We start from the raw sequence: 23,166 nt of genomic DNA, 5'->3' as shown, positions 1-23,166 counted from the left end.
AACCCACAGGACACTTAAATCATATCGTCAATCTTGTGCTTCACAAAGTTATCTGGGATCGACAGAGGCAGGAGGTGAACAAAGGAAAAGTCAATTTAAGCTGGGAGAAACAAGTGGTTTGGGATCACAGATGCTGGCAACTTTGTCCCTAACCGTGAACCACAAAGATGATGGTAAAGGACTATGTGAGTGGCACAGACAGGAGTGATTAGCATATGATCCCTAAGATTAAAAAAGACAAATTTTTAAAGTGTTTTTTTTATAGAAGGATCTATAGAGGAGCAAAATAGTTCTGAAGTCACAAGGTTTGGAATAAAAGTTCATGAAACCATTGGATGATGCTAAATTATGGTTGTCCCTGATGGACTGACTTACAACCTGGAATATTGTTGTCCAGCATAATCACAATATGCTCTACAATGTCAAGAATTTCTCAATGACTTGTGGAACATTAAAAAAAATTATGAATAGCCCTTTTCAATTTACTCTTGCACAATTGAAATGATAATCATCTTACTGGACTAAATCAGAACTGTTAGAGCACGGGAGACTAATTGGCCCATTACGTACATGCCAGCTTACTAGGAGCAATCTATTCCTCTACAACTTTCCTCTAGCCCTGGAAGTTATTTTCTATCAAGTCCCTATCCAATTCTTTTTTGAAAACCCTGTAATAACAACCCTTACAGGCTATAAATTCTAGATCATACCCACTGTATTTGTAAAAAAAATCTTTACATCCTTTCTGTACCTTCAGCCTTAATTCCAAGTCAATTGGTCTTTGAACCATTCGCCAACAGTAACAGCTTTTCTTACTCTCGCTAAACCCATCACCCTCTTGCACATCTCTATCTGGAACTTCACTCAACTTTTTTTTAGCTCGGAGAACAATCCCAACTTTCCCAATTTTGACGGAAATCCTCGTCCCTGGAACAAGTCCAGTTAAGCTCTTCAGCTAGAATTGTTCCAGGGATGAGAGGTTTATTGCAGAACATAAGAAACAGAAGCAGGAGTGGGCTATTTGGTCCCATGTGTCTGCTTCGCCTTTCAATGAGATCATAGCTGATTTTTCACCCAACACCACTTTCCTGCATTAACTCCATTTTGCTTGTTTCCTTTAAGATTTAAAAATCTATTTATCTCTGTCTTGAATATACAGAAAGGACCTTTACATCCCTCCTAAAGTATGGTGACCAGAAATGGACACAATGCTTAGGTTGTGGCCTAACCAGTGTTTTATAAAGATTCAGTACAACTTCCCTGCTACTGTATTCCATGCATCTACATCATCTTTTCAATAGGCATATACTGTATATGAAACAAGTGATATATTTAACCTGAGTGTTTTAAATGTAATTTATTTACAAATAAACATTAAAAGCAAATATAAAACACAAAAGATGATGAATTTCAGAACAGATAAAATATCTCTTTACCACAATACAGGAATCTTAGCCATTCATATTAATATGGCCATTATCAAATATGTCATTAGATAAATCTGTTCTAGGATCAAAAGGTAGATATTTGGTCTTTTAATTAAATTGGAAAATAAAGAAAATTAAAAAGTCTAAAAATATCCTGTGAGCTAAAATAGTGACCCACACAGCAAAGTAGTATTCCTTTTCTATACTTAACCACCTTACACTTATCCCATGTGCAAACTGCAGCCAAGGCGGCAGAAAATCCTGTTTTCAGGAACTGTTAAGGATGGCACACTGCAGTTTCTTCTTCCCCTCCTGGGGAGATGCATCTCACAACTGCATGGGCTAACTCAGTGATTAAACAACCTGCTGAATTGCAGCTGCAACTCCTACTTCATCACTTCATGACATCCCACTAAATCTGAAAGCTGCAAAGGCCCTCCAATGTGACCTTCCTTACATATACAAGAAGACCTGGTTTTACCATCAACACCCACCACACCATCATCAGCACCAATGGATGTTTTGGTCCAGAATCCTATGAAGCGTCACAAAACATTTGTCAGCGAGCAAGCAACAAACAGTATTGATATCAGAGGGGGTAAATGGTAATAAAGTAGTATTGTGCACAATTCAGGAAGAAATTGGTCTTTGGTCACTTGATGGACACAAGAACATCAGCTCAACTGTATTCACACTCTCACATTCAGTTCCATTGAAGTCCCTAGGGACCAATTGTGTGGAGGCAAGTCCAAGGTGAGTGATACACTCACCACTGCCAGAAACCAAGGGTGCATTTCTATCCCAAGACTAAACAGAACTAAATCCTCAAACTGAGTCAGTTTTTCAGTACTTTTTCTCAGAGGAGGAGCATTTCCTCATGGTGTGAACCCAGTTGTTTTCACCCATTGGGATTTACTATGACAGCCACCTCTGTGCCTCTACCTATGCCATTTGAATATTAAAAAATTACCAGAGAATAAAAGAGAATTCCATATTTGAAGAAATGGAGTTAGAATAGGCCATGTTTTATCGGAAAGAAAACTCTGCTGCCCAACAATAAAAGTGAAATGGATTAACAAAAAGGTGGTATGAATGCCAATCTATCATTACTTTTATAAAAATGCAATAGTCAATGTTTTAACATATGAAATAAGCAATGATTACATGATTTTATGTACATATTTATAACATTTACGGGAGCTGTAATACCAGTTGCAAAATTAGATGAAAGGGAAAAATCCACTGACATGTTATATTCCTTTGCTTCATTTTTATTCTTGGTCATATAAAATAGAACAGCCAGATTTAATGTAAAATATAAACCATTGACACTAGGCGAAGGAAGAAGGAATAACAGCTGTCTTCTCCAAATTGGCATTGGCATCCCATAAACCATTTTTTCACTTTATGCCCTTAACATAAATTCACACAGGTTGTTGTTTTTTTTGGACTAGTTCCCCTCTCTTGAAGACACAATGGGACACACTTGACGGAAATAGATGACCTGTTCATCATGTGTGAAGTCAGTTCACTTGACCCGTCAGATAGAGCTGCTTTTAAATATAATAACATAATGAGTGATCTTATAATAACAAGAACAAGCAAATATTGGTCTGCATAGAATGGCAACTTTAGCAAGGCAAATGCTATAAAGTTACTTTTAATTACATTATACTCTTTGTACAACATAACAGTTATTTTGTGCTAATTATAGTCATTGTGTTTAACTGTGACATGACCACCACAAACTGGAATTTCTCTAATGAAAAGACAGACACAAATTAAAAAAATATAATTCTTAAAGGATCTACATAAAAGACTTAAAAGACTTATCCATAAGGATGCATGGAGTTGGGGGGTAACATATTAGCATGGATAGAGGATTAGTTAACCAACAGAAGGCAGAAAGTTGGGATAAATGGGTGTTTCTCTGGTTGGTAATCAGTGGGGAGCGGGGTGCCGCAGGGGTCAGTGCTGGGCCCGCAACTGTTCACAATATACATGAACGATTTGGAAGAGGTGACTAAGTGTAGTGTATCTAAGTTTGCTGATGACACTAAATTGAGTGGAAAAGCAAATTGTGCAGAGGATGTGGAGAGTCTGCAGAGAGATATAGATAGGTTAAGTGAGTGGGCAAGGGTCTGGCAGATGGAGTACGATGCTGGTAAATGTGAGGTCATCCACTTTGGAAGGAAAAGTAGAAGATCAGATTATTATTTAAATGGTGAAAGAATGTAGCATGCTGTTGTGCAGGACTAGGGAGTGCTTGTGCATGAATCACAAAAGGTTGATTTGCAGGTGCAACAGGTTATCAAGGCGGCAAATGGAATGTTAGCCTTCATTACTAGAGGAATTGAATTTAAGAGCAGGGAGGTTATGCTTCAACTGTACGGGGTACTGGTGAGGCCGCACCTGGAGGACTGCATGCAATTCTGGTCTCCTTATTTGAGGAAAGATATACTGGCTTTGGAGGCGGTGCAGAGGAGGTTCACCAGGTTGATTCCGGAGAGGAGGGAGTTAGCCTATGAGGAGAGATTGAGTCACCTGCGACTATATTTGCTGGAATTCAGAAGAATGAAAGGGGATCTTATAGAAACATATAAAATTATGGAAGGGATAGAAAAGAGAGGCAGGAAGGTTACTTCCACTGGTAGGTGAGACTAGAACTAGGGGACATGGCCTCAGGATTCAGGGGAAATAGGTTTAGGATGGAGATGAGGAGGAACTGCTTTTCCCCAGAGACTAGTGAGTCTACAGAATTCTCTGCCCAGGGAAGCAGTGGAGGCTACCTCATTAAATACATTTAAGACACAGTTAGATAGATTTTTGCATAGTAGTTAAGGATTATGGGGGAAAAGGCAGGTAGGTGGATCTGAGTCCACGGCCAGATCAGCCATGATCTTATTGAATGGCAGAGCAGGCTCGACAGGCCAGATGGCCTACCCCTTCTCCTATTTCTTATGTTCTTATGTACACCCAGACAAACACAAGAGTTTTGCTTATTTTTATCAACAAGCTGATTGAAAAAGTCATGTTCAAAGAAAATGAAATACTTGTAAAACAATAATCGATTCTAGTTGCAATGGATTTTGTAATTGTGTTCATAGATTTTTATTACAAATTAATTGAAATGCTATTACCATGACACAGATATTTTTTTCAAAGATTTGTGTAAAATCTATTTCGGTTCTGAAAATCCCTATAGGCGTATTTTGCATCCTTTTTATTGTGTGGAATTCTTCCAAAAGGTTCATGGTCATTAAAACAGCTATCAAAAACATCATCAACAGCTTTCTTTGCGGTTTCTTGACTGACTTTGCGAACAGCTAATATGGAGCGGCAGGCTCGCTCACGTACACATTTCTGAGTGGAAAGAAAGACAAATTACCAGAGTCAAAATGTGTAACGATTACAAAGCACAGTTCAAGCAAAATGTTACTCGCAAGCAAATTGGTAAAGAAATTCCTCTGTGCAAGAGCAAAAGCATTCTGCATGTTGCCTTAGAACACACCTCAGCACTTTAAACAGCTAAAAGAAATTGTGGATTTGTAACTTCTCCTTTCCCAGCTACAATGCAATTTACACAACTGTAATGACTGGAGATTCATGATAATCCCTTTACTGAACAAAACTTTGAGTCCAACAGTAATTGATCTGCACACACATTGCTTTTGTAACTGTTCACTCAGATATGTGCAGAAGTGGCCAGGAATGATGAGCCTGACATCCTTCTCTCTGTCAAAAAGAGATAACATATAGTCTCTGTCCAATGACCTTTTCCTAATCAGGCTGTATTATTTTCACACCAACCATGAATAAATGCAGTGCAAAAGGTTTAACTTTTCCAAATACTGTAGAATGGATCATTAGTGCTTAATTTGCTAGCTTGGATCAAGGTTTAAACTTTTGATACCAGGTCCAAATATGTGGGCATTTAATCTTGAGAAGACAAAACATATAGGAGGAAGAACAGACATTCCAAGCATGACTAGGTTAACATTTAGAATTCCGTACTTAGAACAAGAACAAATATAATTATAAACATCTCTAGAGTATGAACACCTTTTATTGCAATTATCTTAATATCTTCATTGGGAACCTCCACAGGATTTTCCCAAATTTCTAAATAACCTTGCTAGATGTTTAACAGATACCCGAGAAAGGTGCATGAAGGAGATTTCTACCAAAACCACGTTGATTAGCAAGTTTGCTGATGATACAAAGTTGGGTGGCAGTGTGACATGTGTAGAGGAAGTTAGGAGAATTCAAGGTGATTTAGATAGGTTGGGTAAGTGGGCAGATACTTGGCAGATGAAGTTTAATGTGGATAAGTGTGAGGTTATCCACTTTGGGAGCAGGAACAGGAAGGCGGATTATTATCTGAATGGTGTGGAGTTAGGTAAGGGGGAAATACAAAGGGATCTAGGAGTCCTTGTTCATCAGTCACTGAAAGTGAATGAGCAAGTGCAGCAGGCAGTGATGAAGGCTAATGGAATGTTGGCCTGTATTACAAGGGAAATTGAGTACAAAAGCAAAGAGATTCTTTTGCATTTGTACAGGGCCCTGGCGAGACCACTCCTCGAGTATTGTGTACAGTTTTGGTCTCCAGGGTTAAGGAAGGATATCCTGGCTATAGAGGGCGTGCAGCGTAGGTTTACGAGGTTAATTCCGGGGATGTCGGGACTGTCTTATGCTGAGAGGTTGGAGAGACTGGGATTGTACACGCTGGAATTGAGAAGATTGAGAGGGGATCTGATTGAAACATACAGGATTATTAAGGGATTGGACAAGATAGAGACAGGAAATATGTTCCAGATGTTGGGGAAGTCCAGGACCAGGGGGCATGATTTAAGAATAAGGGCTAGGCCATTTAGGACAGAGGTGAGGAAAAACTTCTTCTCCCAGAAGGTTGTGAATTTGTGGAATGCACTGCCTCAGAGGGCAGTGGAGGCCAATTCTCTGGGCACTTTCAAGAAGGAGCTATATGGGTTTCTTATAGATAGGGGAATCAAGGGATATGGGGACAAGGCAGGAACAGGATATTGATTGTTGAGGATCAGCCATGATCTCAAAATGGCAGTGCAGACTCGAAGGGCTGAATGGTCTACTTCTGCTCCTATTGTCTATTGATCTGAAAAATCCCTCAAGAAATTCCTGATTTTTGCAAAATGGAGATTTACCAGGATGCTGCCTGGATTGGAGAGCATGTCTTATGAGGATAGGTTGAGTGAGCTAGGGCTTTTCTCTTTGGAGAGAAAGAGGATGAGAGGTGACTTGATAGAGGCGTACAAGATGATAAGAGGCATAGATCGAGTGGACAGTCAGAGACTTTTCCCAAGGCGAAAATGACTAACACGAGGGGGCATAACTTTAAGGTGATTGGAGGAAGGTATAAGGGGGATATCAGAGGTACTTTTATTTTTAAGAGAGTGGTGGGTGCATGGAGTGAATTGCTGGCAGAGGTTGTGGGGCAGATACATTAGGGACATTTAAGAGACTCCTAGATACCCACATGAATGATAGAGAAATGGAGGGCTATGTGGGAGGGAAGGGTTAGATAGATCTTAGAGTAGGATAAAATGTCGGCACAACATTGTGGGCCGAAGGGCCTGTACTATGCTGTAGTGCTCTATGACATGCGGTATTCTAGCAGTTAGCGTAACACTATTACACTGCCAGCGATCTGGGTTCAATTCCGACGCTGTCTGTAAGGGGTTTGTACGTTCTCCCCGTGTTTGTGTGGGTTTCCTCCGGGTGCTCCAGTTTCCTCCCACATTCCAAAGAAGTACAGGTTAGGAGCTGTGGGCATGCTATGTTGGCGCCGGAAGAGTGGCGACACTTGCGGGCTGCCCCCAGCACATTCTCAGTAACACAAAAACACGCATTTCACTGTGTTTCAATGTACATGTGGCTGATAAATAAATATGATTATCATACTTACTTGATGATGTTGCTTTAGACCAAAATTGAACCTGCTCAATTCATTCCCAAACGTGCACTCACCACTGAGATTAGCAGCTCGAATCTGTTGAAAATGTCAAAGGTCAGTCTATGTAATAGAACTCCAGCAAGATTTTTTTCCCCCAAAATATCACACAATGCAAAGTGTATTTCACATATCCATTAAAAAAAATACTGAAAACATCAGGGAAGCATGTAACATTTCAAAATAACTAAGAGCAAGACCTTTCTTGCTAGTTTTCTCTTTGATGATCTCTTCCCTTTCTAAGAGAAACAGCCTGGTAATTACAAGTTGTTGCCAATCTAAACCATCAATCCGTTCTTCTGTTTCTCAAGGAAGGGTGACACTGCAATGTCACATTTTATTTAAAACAAAACAAGCCATTCCTGACCAATTGTATTGACCCTCTAATTAGCTGAAAGATGTGCCCATTAATAGCATTTTCTAAGTGGAATTGGTTGCACAGGCAAAAGATCAGAATTCTGTCCGAACTAGTTAGGAGCTGTCAATATAAACAGACAGATCACATTACTATTCCAATTGAACAGAACTAAACCCTTCTCTGAGCAATCTTGAAAGTGAAATGAACACACCAAAAACTTATAATACAGAAAAATTTCTCTATTTTGTAACTGTTTGAATCTAATTCTATGGCTCTGCCACTATAGATTTCTGACGTGTGCAAAAATTGAAGTTTATAGATTCTTGAAATATCCTAGTGAAGAACAGGGATGTTTGTGGATTCATATCTGCAATGCACCTACAAGGAAATGTTTTAACCTTTATGCAAGCGACAGAAACAACTTCCACACTAACTTCTTCCCTTAAAAAATTTTGACGTTTTATCTCCTTCATCTGCAGCCTTTTGCTGCCTCCACCTATCACTTCCCAGCCTCTTGCCATTTGCACTCTTCCCTCCTCCATCTGCCCATCACCCCTCCTCACCTGGATCCAACTAGCACTTGCCAGTTCTTGCTCCACCCCTTCCCATCACCTCTTATTACTGACCATCTCCCCTCCAATCTTTCAGTCTGGATGAAGGGTCTCGAACTGGAATGTCGCTATCCATTTCCCTCCACAGATGCTGTCTCACCCACCGAGTTCCTCCAGCAGATTGTATTTTGCTCCTCCATGTTTTATGCAGCTAAAAGATTCAGGGAAATCAACTGCTAATGAAAATGCTGCACCACTTTTTGCTGGCTGAGGGCACATACCACCAGGCTCAAGGACAGCTTCTATCCCATTGTGATAAGACCATTGAATGGTTCCCTTATACAATGAGATGGACTCTTGACCTCAATCTACCTTGTGACCTTGCACCTTATGGTCTACCTGTACTGCACTTCCTCTGTAGCTGTTACACTTTACTCTGTACTGTTATTGTTTTTGCCTGTACTACCTCAATGCACTCTGTACTAACTCAATGTAACTGCACTGTGTAATGAATTGACCTGTATGATTGGTATGCAAGACAAATTTTTCACTGTACCTCAGTACAAGTGACAATAATAAACCAATACCAATTACCTGAGCCATCTGCCATTAACTGCTTCCTGCATTCATCCAAGTATGCACAGAGCATTGAACAATAACTGTCCTAGGAAAAGTATGTTTTCTGAGCTTATTACCTCTCTGGCTGAATATACACCAATTTTTGGCCATCAATAGCAAATTTTGGCAGCAAGGGAAAATGGACATCTCCATTTTCTCAGTTCTAAAGAAGGCCAGCTAACACCAACACCAGAGATGTCACAGTACATTCCATAGCCAATATCCCTAGAATCACTGCCATTTCACAGTTGTGTTACTCATTGCAAAACACTCCCGTTCATTATGTATTTCAAAAATAAGGAAACCGATATTCAGATAAATCCAGGAACATGGAGTTACCTTTCATAATACAGGTCTTCCCCAGGTTACAAGTGCCCGATTAATGGACAGCCTGTACACGTGAACGAGTGTTTGGGATGGATTTGCTGGCTGCAGGCATCTTCTGCTGGGTGGGAACGGGGCATTTCCACATGCTTTTTCTCCCCACAACCCCCCTCCGCAACAATTGGGAACTGGGTCGAGCAGAGCCGAGCCGAGAGTGTTGATCAGACTCGCTCACTCACTGAGGTCGGTTGGTGGCCCCTCTTCCTGTACCTGCTCACTCTCCTGTCACAGCCACTTCTGTTCATCTCTGACCCACGAATAGTTCAGATTAGGAACAGTTCTCAGGAACGGAATCTCCGGGCACTGCCTGTAGAGACCTGGAGATTTTGACCTTCCCCAAGTTATATCTTACCTCTGAGCAGGCCAGGTGTTTTATATTGTGGAACCAATCTACATGAGCACGACAGTGATCAAACGTATGGATTAATTCATGGGTCACCACCCGGTTCATGTGCTGTTGCTGGTGGATATTATTCTGGCATAAGACGATCTAAAAAAACACAAAGATATGACATCAACACCAGTACTGGGAAATAGTTGGATATCTTAGCTACTTATATAGAATAGTAGAGCACAGGAACAGGTCCTTCGGCGCTGAACACATTGCCAAATTAAACTAAATCTCTTCTGTCTGTATGTGATCCATATCCTTCCATTCCGTGCGTATTCATGTGTCCAAAAGTCTCTTAAACACCACTATTGCATCTGCTTCCACCACTATCCCTGGCTGCCCGTTCCAGGCACCTACCACTCTCTGCGAAAAAAACATGCCCCACACATCTCCTTTAAACTTTTTCCCTCTCACCTTAAATGCATGTTCTTTAGTATTTGACAATTCTACCCTGAGAGAAGGTTTCTGACTGTCCACCCCATCTATGCCTCTCACAATTTTATAAACTTCTATCAGGTCTGCCCTCAGCCTCCGACACTCCAGAGAGAACAACCCAAGTTTGTTCAACCTCTCCTTATAGCTCATGCCCTCTAAGCCAGGCAGTATTCTGTACCCTTTCCAAAACCTCCACATCCTTCCTGTAATGGGGCAACCAGAATATAACATGTACAAAATTTTCCTATAATACATGGGATATAAAAAATCAAGACTTTAAAAGCACTATGCAAGGAAACACCTTTAGTATTTTTAAAATGTGATAAGTATAACACAATGATTTTTCTCGGATGTAGGTATTAGCAGCCAAGTCAGCACTCATCACATATTCCTATAATGGGGTACTGGAACTGAGATGTTTGCTCAGCCATTTTACAGTGAAATTAAGAGTGAACCTGATTACATAAATGTGGAATCACATATTAACCAAACCAGGTAGATGACGTTTCCTTCCTTGAACGGCATTTAAAGCAAAACAACTCTTTCAACAAAGCAGCCTACCACACCTGCTGCCATTCTTTACCGACGCACAAGATGGAGGCTACCACCCGCCTCAAAAAATAGAACATTTTGTTTTTAATTATTGCAATTTTCCTGTAAAAATTTTAAATATTGAAAATCTGCCACTACATTCAAAAGAAATTTAGTGCTATTAATAGTGATTCCACACCCATTTACTTTGGCTTGAAATGACTGCAAGTTCATTACATTCATACAAAATTCCTTTGCTTTTATAATGGTGGCATTAATTAGCATATTCCAATAGCCAACCACATTAATTTCAAGATCCACTTCTCAATACAGAAAAATTCTTTGTTCTGGTGTTATTTCTTTCCTCAGTTTATTTAAATTTGACATTTATTTTAAGTCGGAATTGCATTGGTCTGGAAATGAGAAAAAAATGCTGTGTTTTTGCTTAGGGCACATTTTGTGCTGTTAAAAATGTCAAAAGCAACCAATTCCCCCCAGGCTCACAGGAAAAAAAAACCCAGGATCTGGGAAATCAGTTGAGTTAGTCTGTAAGATAGTAAAGGTGGTGTGAAGTGAAATAAAATGGGAATTTAAGTCTGGATGGTTTATAAAAATAATGAACTAGTAACATTATGAAGCAGGTAAAGTCAATTCCATGTAATGTACTCCATGATTTTGCAATTTTATGCAAAGGAAATAAAATTAAATCTTTATCTGAGTGACAGGATGATTTATTATTGCTTTGATGTGCTTCAATTCTATATGAAGTCCAGTTACTGGAATTGGATTATTATTGTCACACGTACTGAAGTACAGTGAAAAACTTGTCTTACATACCGTTCATACAGATCAATTCATTACACAGTGCATTGAAGTAGCACAAGGTAAAACAATAACAGAATGTAGAATAAAGTGTAACAGCTACAGACAAAGTGCAGTGCAAGTAGGTAATAAGGTGCAAGGTCATAATGAGGCAGATTGTGAGGTCAAGAGTTCATATTATCGTACGAGGAAACTGTTCAATAGTCTTAAAACAGTGGGATAGAAGCTGTCCTTGAGCCTGGTGGTATGTACTTTCAGGCTTTTATATCTTTTGCCTGATGGGAGAGGGGAGAAGAGAGAATGTCCGAGGTGAGTGAGGTCTTTGATTATGTTGGCTGCTTTACCGATGCAGCCGGAAGTGTAAACAGAGTCCATGGAGGGTGCTATCCTGCGATGCGCTGGGCTGTGTCCACAACTCTCTGCAGTTTCTTGCGGTCACGGGCAGGGCAGTTGCCATACCAAGCCGTGATGCATCCAGATAGAATGCTTTCTATAGTGCCTCAATAAAAAATTGGTGAAGGTCAAAGGGGACATGCCAAATTTCTTTAGCCTGCTGAGGAAGTAGAGCTGCTGGTGAGCTTTCTTGGCTGTGGCGTCTACGTAGTTGTACCTGGACAGGCTATTGGTGATGTTCACTCCAAGGAACTTGAAGCTCTCAACCCTCTTGATCTCAGCACCACTGATGTAGACAGGTGCATGTGCACACCTCCTTCCTGAAGTCAATGATCAGCTCTTTTGTTTTGCTGACATTGGGGGAAAGGTAGTTGTCATGACATCAAGTTACCATCTCCTTCCTGTACTCCAACTCATCGTTATTTGAGATACGGCCCACTATAGTGATATCATCTGCAAACTTGTAGATGGAGTTAGAGCAGAATCTGGCCACGCAGTCATGAGTGTATAGGGAGTAGAGTAGAGGGCTGAGGATGCAGCCTTGTGCGGCACCAGTGTTGAGAATAATCATGCCGGAGGTGTTGCTGCTGATCCTTACTGGTTGTGGTCAGGAAGTCAAGGATCTAGTCGCAAAAGCAGGTGTTGAGTCCTAGGTCTCGAAGTTTGGTGATGAGTTTGCTTGGCATTATAGTATTGAACGCTGAGCCGTAGTCAATAAACAATAATCTAATGTAGGTGTTTTTACTGTCCAGGTGCTCCAGAGACGACTGTAGGGCCAGGGAGATGGCATCCACTTAGACCTGTTTCAGCAGTAGGTGAATTGCATCCAATTTATCCAACTCATTCCTCGTCCAACTTCAGCAGTTTTAACAACAGCAGAACTGTTGGCATATGCCGTCATTGCACTGTGAATCCATCTGCAATGTCTTTACATGAATACTTAAACATAGAAGTCCAAACCTTGCTATCCATGCTGTTGGGTCAGTGATTTTCCCTTAAAATGCTTGATCAATTTATCAGAAATCATACACTGAAGAATATCCACAGTCCAGTGTTTACAACAAGGGATTGACAATATTATGCTAATTAAGGGGCCATTCTGAGCAACTGTCCAGATTCCACACAACCATGTTTAGAAACATAATTATAAACAGTACTTGAGAGAAGGTTGTCAGACAAGATGCTATTATACACTGCGAAGATAAAGGGTCTACCCTATCCTGCCCATTTTAAAATAAATTTTTGTCTTAACTATTTACAGGATATATATTTCACAGATTGCCAGGTGTTTATTAACTACATTGCAACTAAGTTAAACCATAATGCTTCAAAGTATTTTCTGGTGTGCATAACTGTAACCTAAGTGGCACCAAGTTTGGTTGGTTCACTGCATGTCACATCAAATGATTGATCAAAATACAAAAGATGATTGAATTGGGATAGCAGCCTCTCAACAATTTTCCACTCCTGTTACACATTTTTAAGTTCATCTACATTTTTCACAGCATTTAAATATATTTCAAATATATGTCATCATTTTCCTTTTAAGAGGATAGCAAGGCTTAAGAAATGATTCAGCAGAAGAAATGTATTATTTTTCTGGATGTGGGCATCACTGACAGAGCCAGCACTTATTGCCCGGCCCTGATTGCTCCTGGATTGCTAGGGCACCTCAGAGAATATTTAGGAGTCAACCATATTGCTGTGGATCTGGAATCACATGTAAAATCAGACCAGATGGAGATGGCAGGTTCCTCAATCAAGGAACATTAATAAACCAGGTGAATTTTATGACAATCCAGTGATTTCATAGTCATTATTACTGATGAATGTTCTTTTTAAAAATACCTGCTATGGTGGGATTTTGAACTCAGTTCTCTGGGTTGATAGTCCTGATCTCTGGGTTACTAGTCTGAAAGTTAACCACCGATTCATTTACTGGAATGGTACCAGTAATGTGTTATGTGGAAAGAGCACAAAAGTTGGAGTTGTTCTTTGCAGAGCAAAGAAGGTAATGAACAAATCTGACAGATGTTCAAAATCTCAAACTTTTTAAAAAATATTTAAATAAAGAGAAACTGCCTTCAGTGACAGGGTTAGAAACCAGAGAACTAACTTTGATAATATGCCAAAGAACCCAGGCACAATGAGAAAACTTTTCATTTTAATACGCACCAAATTGTGAAAGTCTGAAATGTACTACCTAAATCAGCACTGAAAATTGATTTAATAGTGAATTTCAAAAGGGAATTTGATAAATACTTCAAGGGGAATATATTTATAAAGCAACAAGGAAAGAGCAGAGTAGTGGGATTAACTTCAAGGAACCAACACAAGGACAATAGACCAAATGGCTCCCTCCTGTGCTCATTCTCGGTATATTACTCACCTGTGATATTTCAGCATCAAAACCTCCGCTGACTGTTCCATCACAGTCTTCACAGGAAAAGTGACGATCCTTATTAACTGTGCTGAAGACAAAGAATATTGTAGATATCATTTGGCTGCTTTTGCTATAGTCATATAAAATATAACACTATGACTGCAAATCTCTATCTTTTCTTTACTTAGATAAGATCTTTATTAGTCACACGTACATTTAAACACACAGTGAAATGCATCTTTTGCGTAGAGTGTTCTGGGGGCAGCCCACAAGTGTCGGCATGCTTCCGGCGCCAACATAGCATGCCCACAACTTCCTAACCTGTATGTCTTTGGAATGTGGGACGAAACCGGAGCACCCGGAGGAAACCCACGTAGACACGGGGAGAACGTACAAACTCCTTACAGAGAGTGGCTGGAATTGAACCCAGGTCATTGGCGCTGTAAAGCATTACGCTAACCGCTACACTACCGTGTCCTATAATCACTCTTTTTCTTACACCATCTATCATTCCTGCCTAAAGTAAACAAATATAATGATAGAAAATAAAAAAATAAACTGCAGATGCTGGAAATCTGAAATTAAAACTGAAAATTCCGCAAACACTTCGCAGGTCAAGAAACATTTCTGGGAAGAGAAGCTGAGTTAGTGGTTTGGGCTGAAGGTTCCTTGACCTTCTTATCTGAATAAGAAAATCAGCAACAACCGTTTATGCAGACATTGAGTACACTGCAAATATTGGCCATAAGTGCTAAGAAGAGGATAGAAATGTTGTATGTTCTCCCAGTGTCTGGGTGGCTTTCCTCTGGGTGCTCTGAGTTAGGAAGCTGTGGGTCTGCTATGTTGGCGCCGGAAACATGGTGACGCTTGCAGGCTGCCCCCAAAAGATGCATTTCACTGTGTTTCAATGTACGTGTAACTAATAAAGATATCTCATCTTAGCCATAAAACAAACATTGCAGTCATCCATTTTGCATTTTAAAATGTTCCTAAATGCCTATTGAAGTCAGCTAACCAGACACAAAGCGATGAATACACAGCAGTCTCCCTTTAGTTGGGTGGGGGAAGGATAAGGAATCCACCTGTGTAATTAGGAGTTAACAAATGTTATTCAAGTACTTCTGCTAATGTGTACCCTAGTTTCCATTTGGTTCTGTTATGCTATTCACTTTACAGTTAAACTTTCCTCTGCAATTCTGAACTTTTTGTATATTAAATGCATCGGAATAAAAGTAATCAGTAAAGTTGGTTGAAGCAAATTTTTGTATGTATTTGGACAAGAGTTTGATGGCTGCTAAAAATCAACTTGTTAAACTTACCATCCTGAACTTTTCATGGCATCCATAAGTAATTTTGCAAAAGGGCCTGCAAAAAAAAAATTACAGATGTCAAAAATGTGTTCAAAATAACAATGAACTTGAAATCAGAGACTTAAAATGCAAATTGATTAAACATTCAGCCAATTCTGAAAAGTACAAATGTTTGCAAATGCTCAATTTTTTTTTAAAAAACAGCTGGGCCCATTGCTCTACCTTAAAATTGGAGCTTGGCCAATCAAAAATGTTATGAGAAAACAATACTTCAGAACCTCGGTGGTAGAGAAATATAACTCTTTACAACTCCTCAAAGTGGGTTCTGGCAGAAAAATTAATTAAAAAATTTCAATATTGAGAGTGATAGATTTTCTAGTTTGAGCATCATCTGACGTTACTCTGGTCCACGAGGCTGAGTATTATGCAGATCCCACATTTCAGCAGATAGCTACCTCAAACTCAAGAGAATGCAGCAAAGAGGAAATTGGTGACTGCCAGAAAGACCATAAAAAAGGCAATTTGGTATTTCATGAGATCACCCATTGCTCCTCCTCCACTCCAAGGACATCTTGCTCTCTAACCAGTAGTCAGTTCAGGTTCTCCTGCGAAGTGTAGCCATAGCTATGGATGGCTCAATAGTACATGGAGTAGGAGAAAATTCAAAGCCATGATTGGGAAGTTATGGAAGCAGCCAAGACTTGCCCTCTATGGTTATAGATGTGATCCCAAGACGGTATGATGCGAGAGGGAGGGTGAACAGCAAGAGCTTATGGTCCATATTGGTCTTAATCACATTGGTATAAAAAGTGACGAGGTTCCACAGTCAAATTTTGAGTGAGGAGAGATTAAGAAACGAGTCCTCGAAGATGGCATCTCCAGAATACTTCCTATGCTACATGCAAATGCAGCCAAGGAGCAATTAGAGTATTTATAGGTGTCGAGAGTGGGTAAGATCACATAGATGGCTGTTCCTTCACATTATTTGTTACCATAACATCAGCACATCAAAGCAGATAATTCATATTTTCCAAAAATGGCAATAATGTGGCACTGCAAAAGGCTGCATTGTACAAGGCCACTTGAATAGGCTTTTAAACAAAGGTCCCATGAACTTTGCTACTTGAGGGCAAAGCATTAATGATGCAATATTTTACAGAAAACTATGGTGCCCTCCTCGCATTCTATTCCTCGCTATGGCAACAGCCTCAAACACAGATTGTTTGATCACGTGCAGACCAACATTACTGCACTACAAAATAATTCTAATAAAATAGTGATCAATTTAACATTATAAAATAGAACTTGTTAACAATGATCTTATAGACCATTTAAGATAACCAAGGGGAGTTAGTCATCATGCAAATGTAATGAAAGACATTAATTTGACTTCTAATTACCGTGTTTAGTAATTAGTACAAGGTGTTTCTCCACAGATTGCATTACAATCTATTTAAACCTGAAGTAATAAAACAGGATCCAGATGAGTTACTTTCAGAATAAATTATGATTTCTTGAAAAGTTTTTTTTGTTGAAAATACAGGGTGAATGCTGACAACACATTTGGCCTGCATAAATGAGAACGTTATAACTGTTCACAGTGTACGATTTGATGGCAAGTTTTAGGATTCGGACTTGGAGTCAATGATTTGGGCATAGTGGTTAAGATTAGGATTACTGTGGATTGGTACCAAGATCAGAAACCATTATTGAGAGTAACTAGTTCAGTATAAGAGTTAGTAGTAAGAGTTATTGGTTTAAGACTCCTCGTGATTCAGTCTCTACTGGTAGTCAAATGCAGAAATTTGTGAACACCTCCATTGTGTTTTCAAGTGTGACCTCAGGCAACCAGCTGTCCATCATTTTAACTTCCCACACCATTCTTTGTATTTAACCCTTTTCTTTCTTTTTCAATCTTTTTATTGAATTTCAAATGAATTCAATTGATGTACGTAACATTAATGATTATACATATGATGCAAAGAGATCAGGATAACTATAATAACAGTTAACATATATACTCACAAGGAGTAAAATATGTAATCTAGACCTCCTGCCCTCTTGCTAAGTGTACATGATGGGAAAAAAGTTTAATTATATGAAGAGAAAACCCCCCCAAATCAAATAAAAAGTATAATATTAAACAAAAGCAAACCAAAAACTTCAAAAAAAAAACTGGACTGATATATCTTCGATTAAAAAAACATTCTTTTCTTTCTTTTTCAATCTTTTTATTAGTTTCCAAATTAATACAGATTAATATATAACAGCGACATTTGTACATGTAATACAAAGAGATCAGGAGAACAATCAAGGCATAGATAATCATAAAGAATAAAATATAAAAAAAATGTAGATCCCACAATCTCTTAGTAAATGAATATAATATAAATCTTTTTCTTTCCTTTCTCTTATGTATATAAAAGAAAAGAAAAAATCCCCAAATCGATAAGAATTATAGACATTATATATCAAACCAAACTAAAAAGAAAAATTAAAAAAGACAAAAAAAAGAAAAAAAGACTGTACTGAAATTTCTCAATAGAAACAGAGCAATATTATGTTGTCAATTCCATTCCTCTAAATTGGAAAGTTATTGAAAAGGGACAAAAAAAACACTCTTACGTCATCAGCTCCGCTCCTCTATATTCAAAGGTTATTGAAGGGGATTTGAAAAAGGTCTGTTCATATCGTATGGAAATATTGAATAAATGGATTCCAAACTTCCTCAAATTTAAGGATCAACAGTACCACTCCTAATTTTTTCTAAGTTTAAACATGTTATAGTTTGAAAAAAACCATTGAAATGTAGTTCAACCTGTTTCAAAGCTGTTTCAATGAAGCATATCGAGTCAAAGTAATCTGAAAACAGTACCTTAATTTAAGAAATTTATGTCTTCCAAGACTCAATAACTATCACAATTTCAGTTCAAAATCACAACTTTTTTCCCCCCCCAGACTGTGGCTGCTGGTAAAGATTCAGTTTTTCCTATTCGTACCTCCACTAGATCTTCCTTCTTAATTTGCCCCAATACCTTTTGGTTATTTAATATTCTCCTTCCCCAAACCTCCCATTCTCCCTCCCTTTTCCTCAGTTGCCTTTTACTTCCACTTCATCACGCGGTTACTCCATTATTGTCACTTCATCATTTCTTTTTGCACTAATATCTTTGCACCATTCTGTTATTTTTGCACTCATCGCTGTAATTTATTGTCCTATTCACTATTACTGTGTATACTATTTACTCTGTGAGCTTCACACAAGCAAGGGATTTCATTGCACCCTGGTGTATATGACAATAAGTTACTGATTCTGATCCTCCCCCCTCCTTATTCCCATTCCTACCATTCCCCACTCCCCTCACTTTCCTGCACACCACTCCCCTCCTCCCTCCACTCCCCTCCTCTCCTCCCTTCCCCCCTCCACTCCCCTCCTCCCCCCTGCCCCACTCCTCCTCCCCCACTCCACCTCCCAACTCCCACTCTCCCCCACCCACCCCTCCTCCCCCACTCCCTCCACTCCCCCACCCACCCGTCCTCCCCCACTCCCTCCACTCCCCCACCCACCCGTCCTCCCCCACTCCCTCCACTCCCCCACCACCCCTCCACTCCCCCCATCCACCACCCACCCCTCCTCCCCCACTCCCTCCCCCCCACTCCCCCCCACCCACCCCTCCTCCCCCACTCCCCCCTCACCCACCCCTCCTCCCCCACTCCCTCCCCCCACTCCCCCCCACCCACCCCTCCTCCCCCACTCCCCCCTCACCCACCCCTCCTCCCCCCACTCCCCCCCACCCCCTCCCCCACTCCCTCCACTCCCCCCTCCCACCCCTCCTCCCCCCCACCCACCCCTCCCCCCCACTCCCCCCTCCCACCCCTCCTCCCCCCCACCCACCCCTCCCCCCCACTCCCCCCTCCTCTCCCCCCACCCACCCCTCCCCCCCACTCCCCCTCCTCTCCCCCCACCCACCCCTCCCCCCCACTCCCCCTCCTCTCCCCCACTCCCCCCACCCCTCCTCTCCCCCACTCCCCCCACCCCTCCCCCCTCCTCTCCCCCACTCCCCCCACCCCTCCCCCCTCCTCTCCCCCACTCCCCCCACCCCTCCCCCCTCCTCTCCCCCACTCCCCCCACCCCTCCCCCACTCCCCCCACCCACCCCTCCCCCCCCACTCCCCCCTCCTCTCCCCCACTCACCCCTCCTCTCCCCCCCACTCCCCCCTCCTCTCCCCCACTCACCCCTCCTCTCCCCCACTCACCCCTCCTCTCCCCCCCACTCCCCCCTCCTCTCTCCCACTCACCCCTCCTCTCCCCCCTCCTCTCCCCCACTCCCCCCTCCTCTCCCCCACTCCCCCCTCCTCTCCCCCACTCACCCCCACTCCCCCCTCCTCTCCCCCACTCACCCCTCCTCTCCCCCACTCCCCCCTCCTCTCCCCCACTCCCCCCTCCTCTCCCCCCTCCTCTCCCCCACTCCCCCCTCCTCTCCCCCCTCCTCTCCCCCACTCACCCCTCCTCTCCCCCCTCCTCTCCCCCACTCCCCCCTCCTCTCCCCCACTCCCCCCTCTTCTCCCCCCTCCTCACCCCTCCTCTCCCCCACTCCCCCCTCCTCTCCCCCACTCCCCCCTCCTCTCCCCCCTCCTCTCCCCCACTCCCCCCTCCTCTCCCCCACTCACCCCTCCTCTCCCCCACTCACCCCTCCTCTCCCCCTCCTCTCCCCCACTGACTCACTCACTCGTGTCTAGAGCCACCTTCAGCATCAGCTGACACTTGTGGTTGAAGGTGAAGAGGCTTTCCCCTAATAGGCCCTTCTTCTCTTTCCCACTTTTGCGCTCGGGGAATAACCTGTAGCCGTAATCCTCCTCCTGTTCCTGCTGCCGGCCTTTCTCCATCGAGCTCCGGTGCTGTGGACGGAGACGGGACCTGGAGCTCCCGGGCTGTCCCTGGAGGTCAAACACTGCGCTGCAATGGAAGGGGTAAGAGGTCAAACTGGTCCAAGTATTTATAAAAACAATTCCAATACTCATCCCTTTATTTGTTATAACAAACCCGCGCTAGTGTGATATATTTTAAAATACTTTCTTTCTAAAAGAGCTTAGTTTGAAATTGGAGTTTGTCCAATGCGCTTGCGTATTCAGGAGAGCGGCTCTCTTCCGTCAGCCGCTCAGGCAAGATAGAGCGGTTTCTGGATGACGCCTTCCGCCGGGATGGGCGGAAGTTGAAGCCTCTCCCCCCGTCATCGGAGCGCTCGCTTTCCGAATTTTTTTTCTTTTGTTATTTATTTTTCGGCATTATCAACTGATGATCGATCCTCTGCAGAGATATAGCTGCAATGTTACATCAGTCATTAATTTATGTCGCAAAGAAAGAGCCCAAGAAGCCTGTGTCAATTTCTAGAGAAATAAAGTCCTGAAGAAGGGTCCTGACCCGAAACGTTGACCGCCTGCTTTCCTCCATGGATGCTGCCTGGCCTGCTGAGTTCCTCCAGCATCTTGTTGGGTTTTTTTGTTTTGCGTCAATTTCTATCTGCCGATGAGCAGTAGTGAAGAAGCATTTTTGAAAGGTGTCATACGGCACACTTTGTCGCTAGAAATGGCTAGTGTATAAATTCCTCCACTGCTGAAAAAGGTACTTTTTGACACTGTATATTTTTCAGCGTTTTGGAGGAACTTAATTTCATGTTATTTAAGTCAGCAATAATAAATCTTATTCTGATGTGTACAAAAATGTAATGGCAGATTTTCCCGTTGTATCTCTGGAAATTCTCTGTCTCTTAGGGTGGTGGAGGCCAGATCATTAAGGTGGAGAGCGACGAATATTTGAAAGATTGAGGAATTGAGGGTTATGGGGCACTGGTAGAGGAGTTGGGTTGAAGCCAGCGTAGATCAGCCATAATCATATTGAATGGTAGAGCAAGCTCGAGAGGCCTGGTGGCCTACTTTTTTTAAATTATATTTTAAAATTTTATTTACAGTGTGGTAACAGGCCCTTTCGGCCCAATGAGTCCACACCGCCCATTTTAAACCCAAATTAACCTACCCGTACGTCTTTGCAATGTGGGAGGAAACCGGAGCACCTGGAGGAAACCCACGCAGACACGGGAGAACGTACAAACTCCTTACAGACAGCGACAGGAATCGAACCCCGATCGCTCCTATCTTGTGTTCTTGCGTCACAGAAGCCAGTGTTCAGTCAATTTGATTAATTCCATGTGATGCCCAGAAATGATTTGGAACACTAGAAGCTGCAAAGGCTATGGAACCACAAAATATCCCAGACATATGCTCCAGGACTAGCTATGCATAGGGACAAGCTGTTCAAGTATAGTTATGATGGTGTATACCGAAAATGTGGAAAATTGCCCAGCTCTGCTCTATTCACAAAGAGAAGGGCAAATCAGATTAGGCTACATTCAATCATCAGCAAAGTGATGGAAACTGTCATCAACAGTGCTCTCAAGCAGCACCTACTCTCCAACACCCAGTGTGGGTTTTGCTAAAACCAATTCATTCCAGACCTCATCACAGACTTGGCCCAAACATGGACCAACAATCTGAATTCCAGAGCTGGAAGAGTGAGAGTGACTGCTCCTGACGTCAAGATAGCATTTGACCGAGTCTGGCACCTTAAGTCATGAGCATCAAAGGGAAAATACTCCTGTGGTTGGAGTCATACCTCATGCAAAGGAAATTGTTAGTGGTTGTTGGAAGTCAATTATCCCACCCCCAAATACCATTGCAGCAGTTCCTCAGGACGGTGTCCTAAACCCAAACTATCTTCAACTGCTTCAAGGACCTGCCTTTCATCATAAAGTTAGAAGTGGGGATGTACGCTGATGACTGCACAATGTTCAATTCCATTTGCAACTCTTCAGCCTCTACAGAGTAGGACCTAGATAACGTGAGCTGATAAATGGCAAGTAATATTCATGCTCAGCAATGACCATCTCCAATAAGGGAGAGCTTAACCATCTAACTTAGATATTTAATTGCATTACCTTAGCCACATCCATCAATATACTGGGCATCACCACTGACCAGAAATGCAACTGGACCAGTCACAAAAAGGTTGGGTATCCTGCCGTGCACGACTCGCACCCTGACGTTTATCAACCATTTAGAAGGTACATGCCAAGATACAATACTCTCCACTTGCCTGGATGAGGGCAGCTCCAACAATCCTCAAGAAGATAAATACCATCCAGGCCAAAACTGCCCAGTGATTGCCACATCATCTACCACATTCATTCTCAGTCATTACTTCACTAGTGATTACAAAACCAAGGTCAATATATTGTTAAACAAAATTTGAGGAGGAAGCCCGGCGGGGAGGGTTTCTGCGGGAGGAGGAAGCCCGGCGGAGAGGGTTTCTGCGGGGGGATGAAGCCCGGCGGGGAGGGTTTCGGCGGGGGGATGAAGCCCGGCAGAGAGAGGCGTGCGAGGGGATGAAGCCCGGCGGGGAGGGTTTCTGCGGGGGGGGAGGGTTTCTGCGGGGGGGGGGAGAGGGTTTCTGCGGGGGGGGGGGGATGAAGCCCGGCAGAGAGAGGCGTGCGAGGGGATGAAGCCCGGCGGGGAGGGGTCTGC

General features: G+C 42.2%; 1 protein-coding gene across 4 annotated transcripts; it reads right to left on the bottom strand.

Moving 5' to 3' along the window:
* On the bottom strand, nt 1-23,013 carry atp23 (ATP23 metallopeptidase and ATP synthase assembly factor homolog). Of its 4 annotated transcripts, none has more exons than XM_052030778.1 (8): nt 22,739-23,013; nt 20,429-20,545; nt 15,599-15,644; nt 14,286-14,367; nt 9,677-9,814; nt 7,369-7,452; nt 4,568-4,790; nt 1-2,977 (listed from the first exon to the last, which is right to left on the bottom strand). In XM_052030778.1, the coding sequence occupies exons 1-7, from the start codon at nt 22,815-22,817 to the stop codon at nt 4,587-4,589; spliced, it is 750 nt and encodes a 249-aa protein (XP_051886738.1). In that variant the 5' UTR covers nt 22,818-23,013; the 3' UTR covers nt 1-2,977; nt 4,568-4,586. The 4 variants fall into 4 exon arrangements, with proteins under 4 accessions (XP_051886738.1, XP_051886737.1, XP_051886736.1 ...); XM_052030777.1 differs by having other exon boundaries at nt 1-2,980; nt 22,739-23,012; XM_052030776.1 differs by lacking the exon at nt 1-2,977 and having other exon boundaries at nt 4,515-4,790; nt 22,739-23,012.
* Nucleotides 23,014-23,166: the final 153 nt, after the last annotated feature.

This window comes from Pristis pectinata, chromosome 15 (genome assembly GCF_009764475.1).
Source record: "Pristis pectinata isolate sPriPec2 chromosome 15, sPriPec2.1.pri, whole genome shotgun sequence".
Classification (NCBI taxonomy): Eukaryota; Metazoa; Chordata; class Chondrichthyes; order Rhinopristiformes; family Pristidae; genus Pristis; species Pristis pectinata.
Note: the sequence above shows the minus strand (reverse complement) of the source record. Positions and strands in the feature narration are given on the sequence as shown.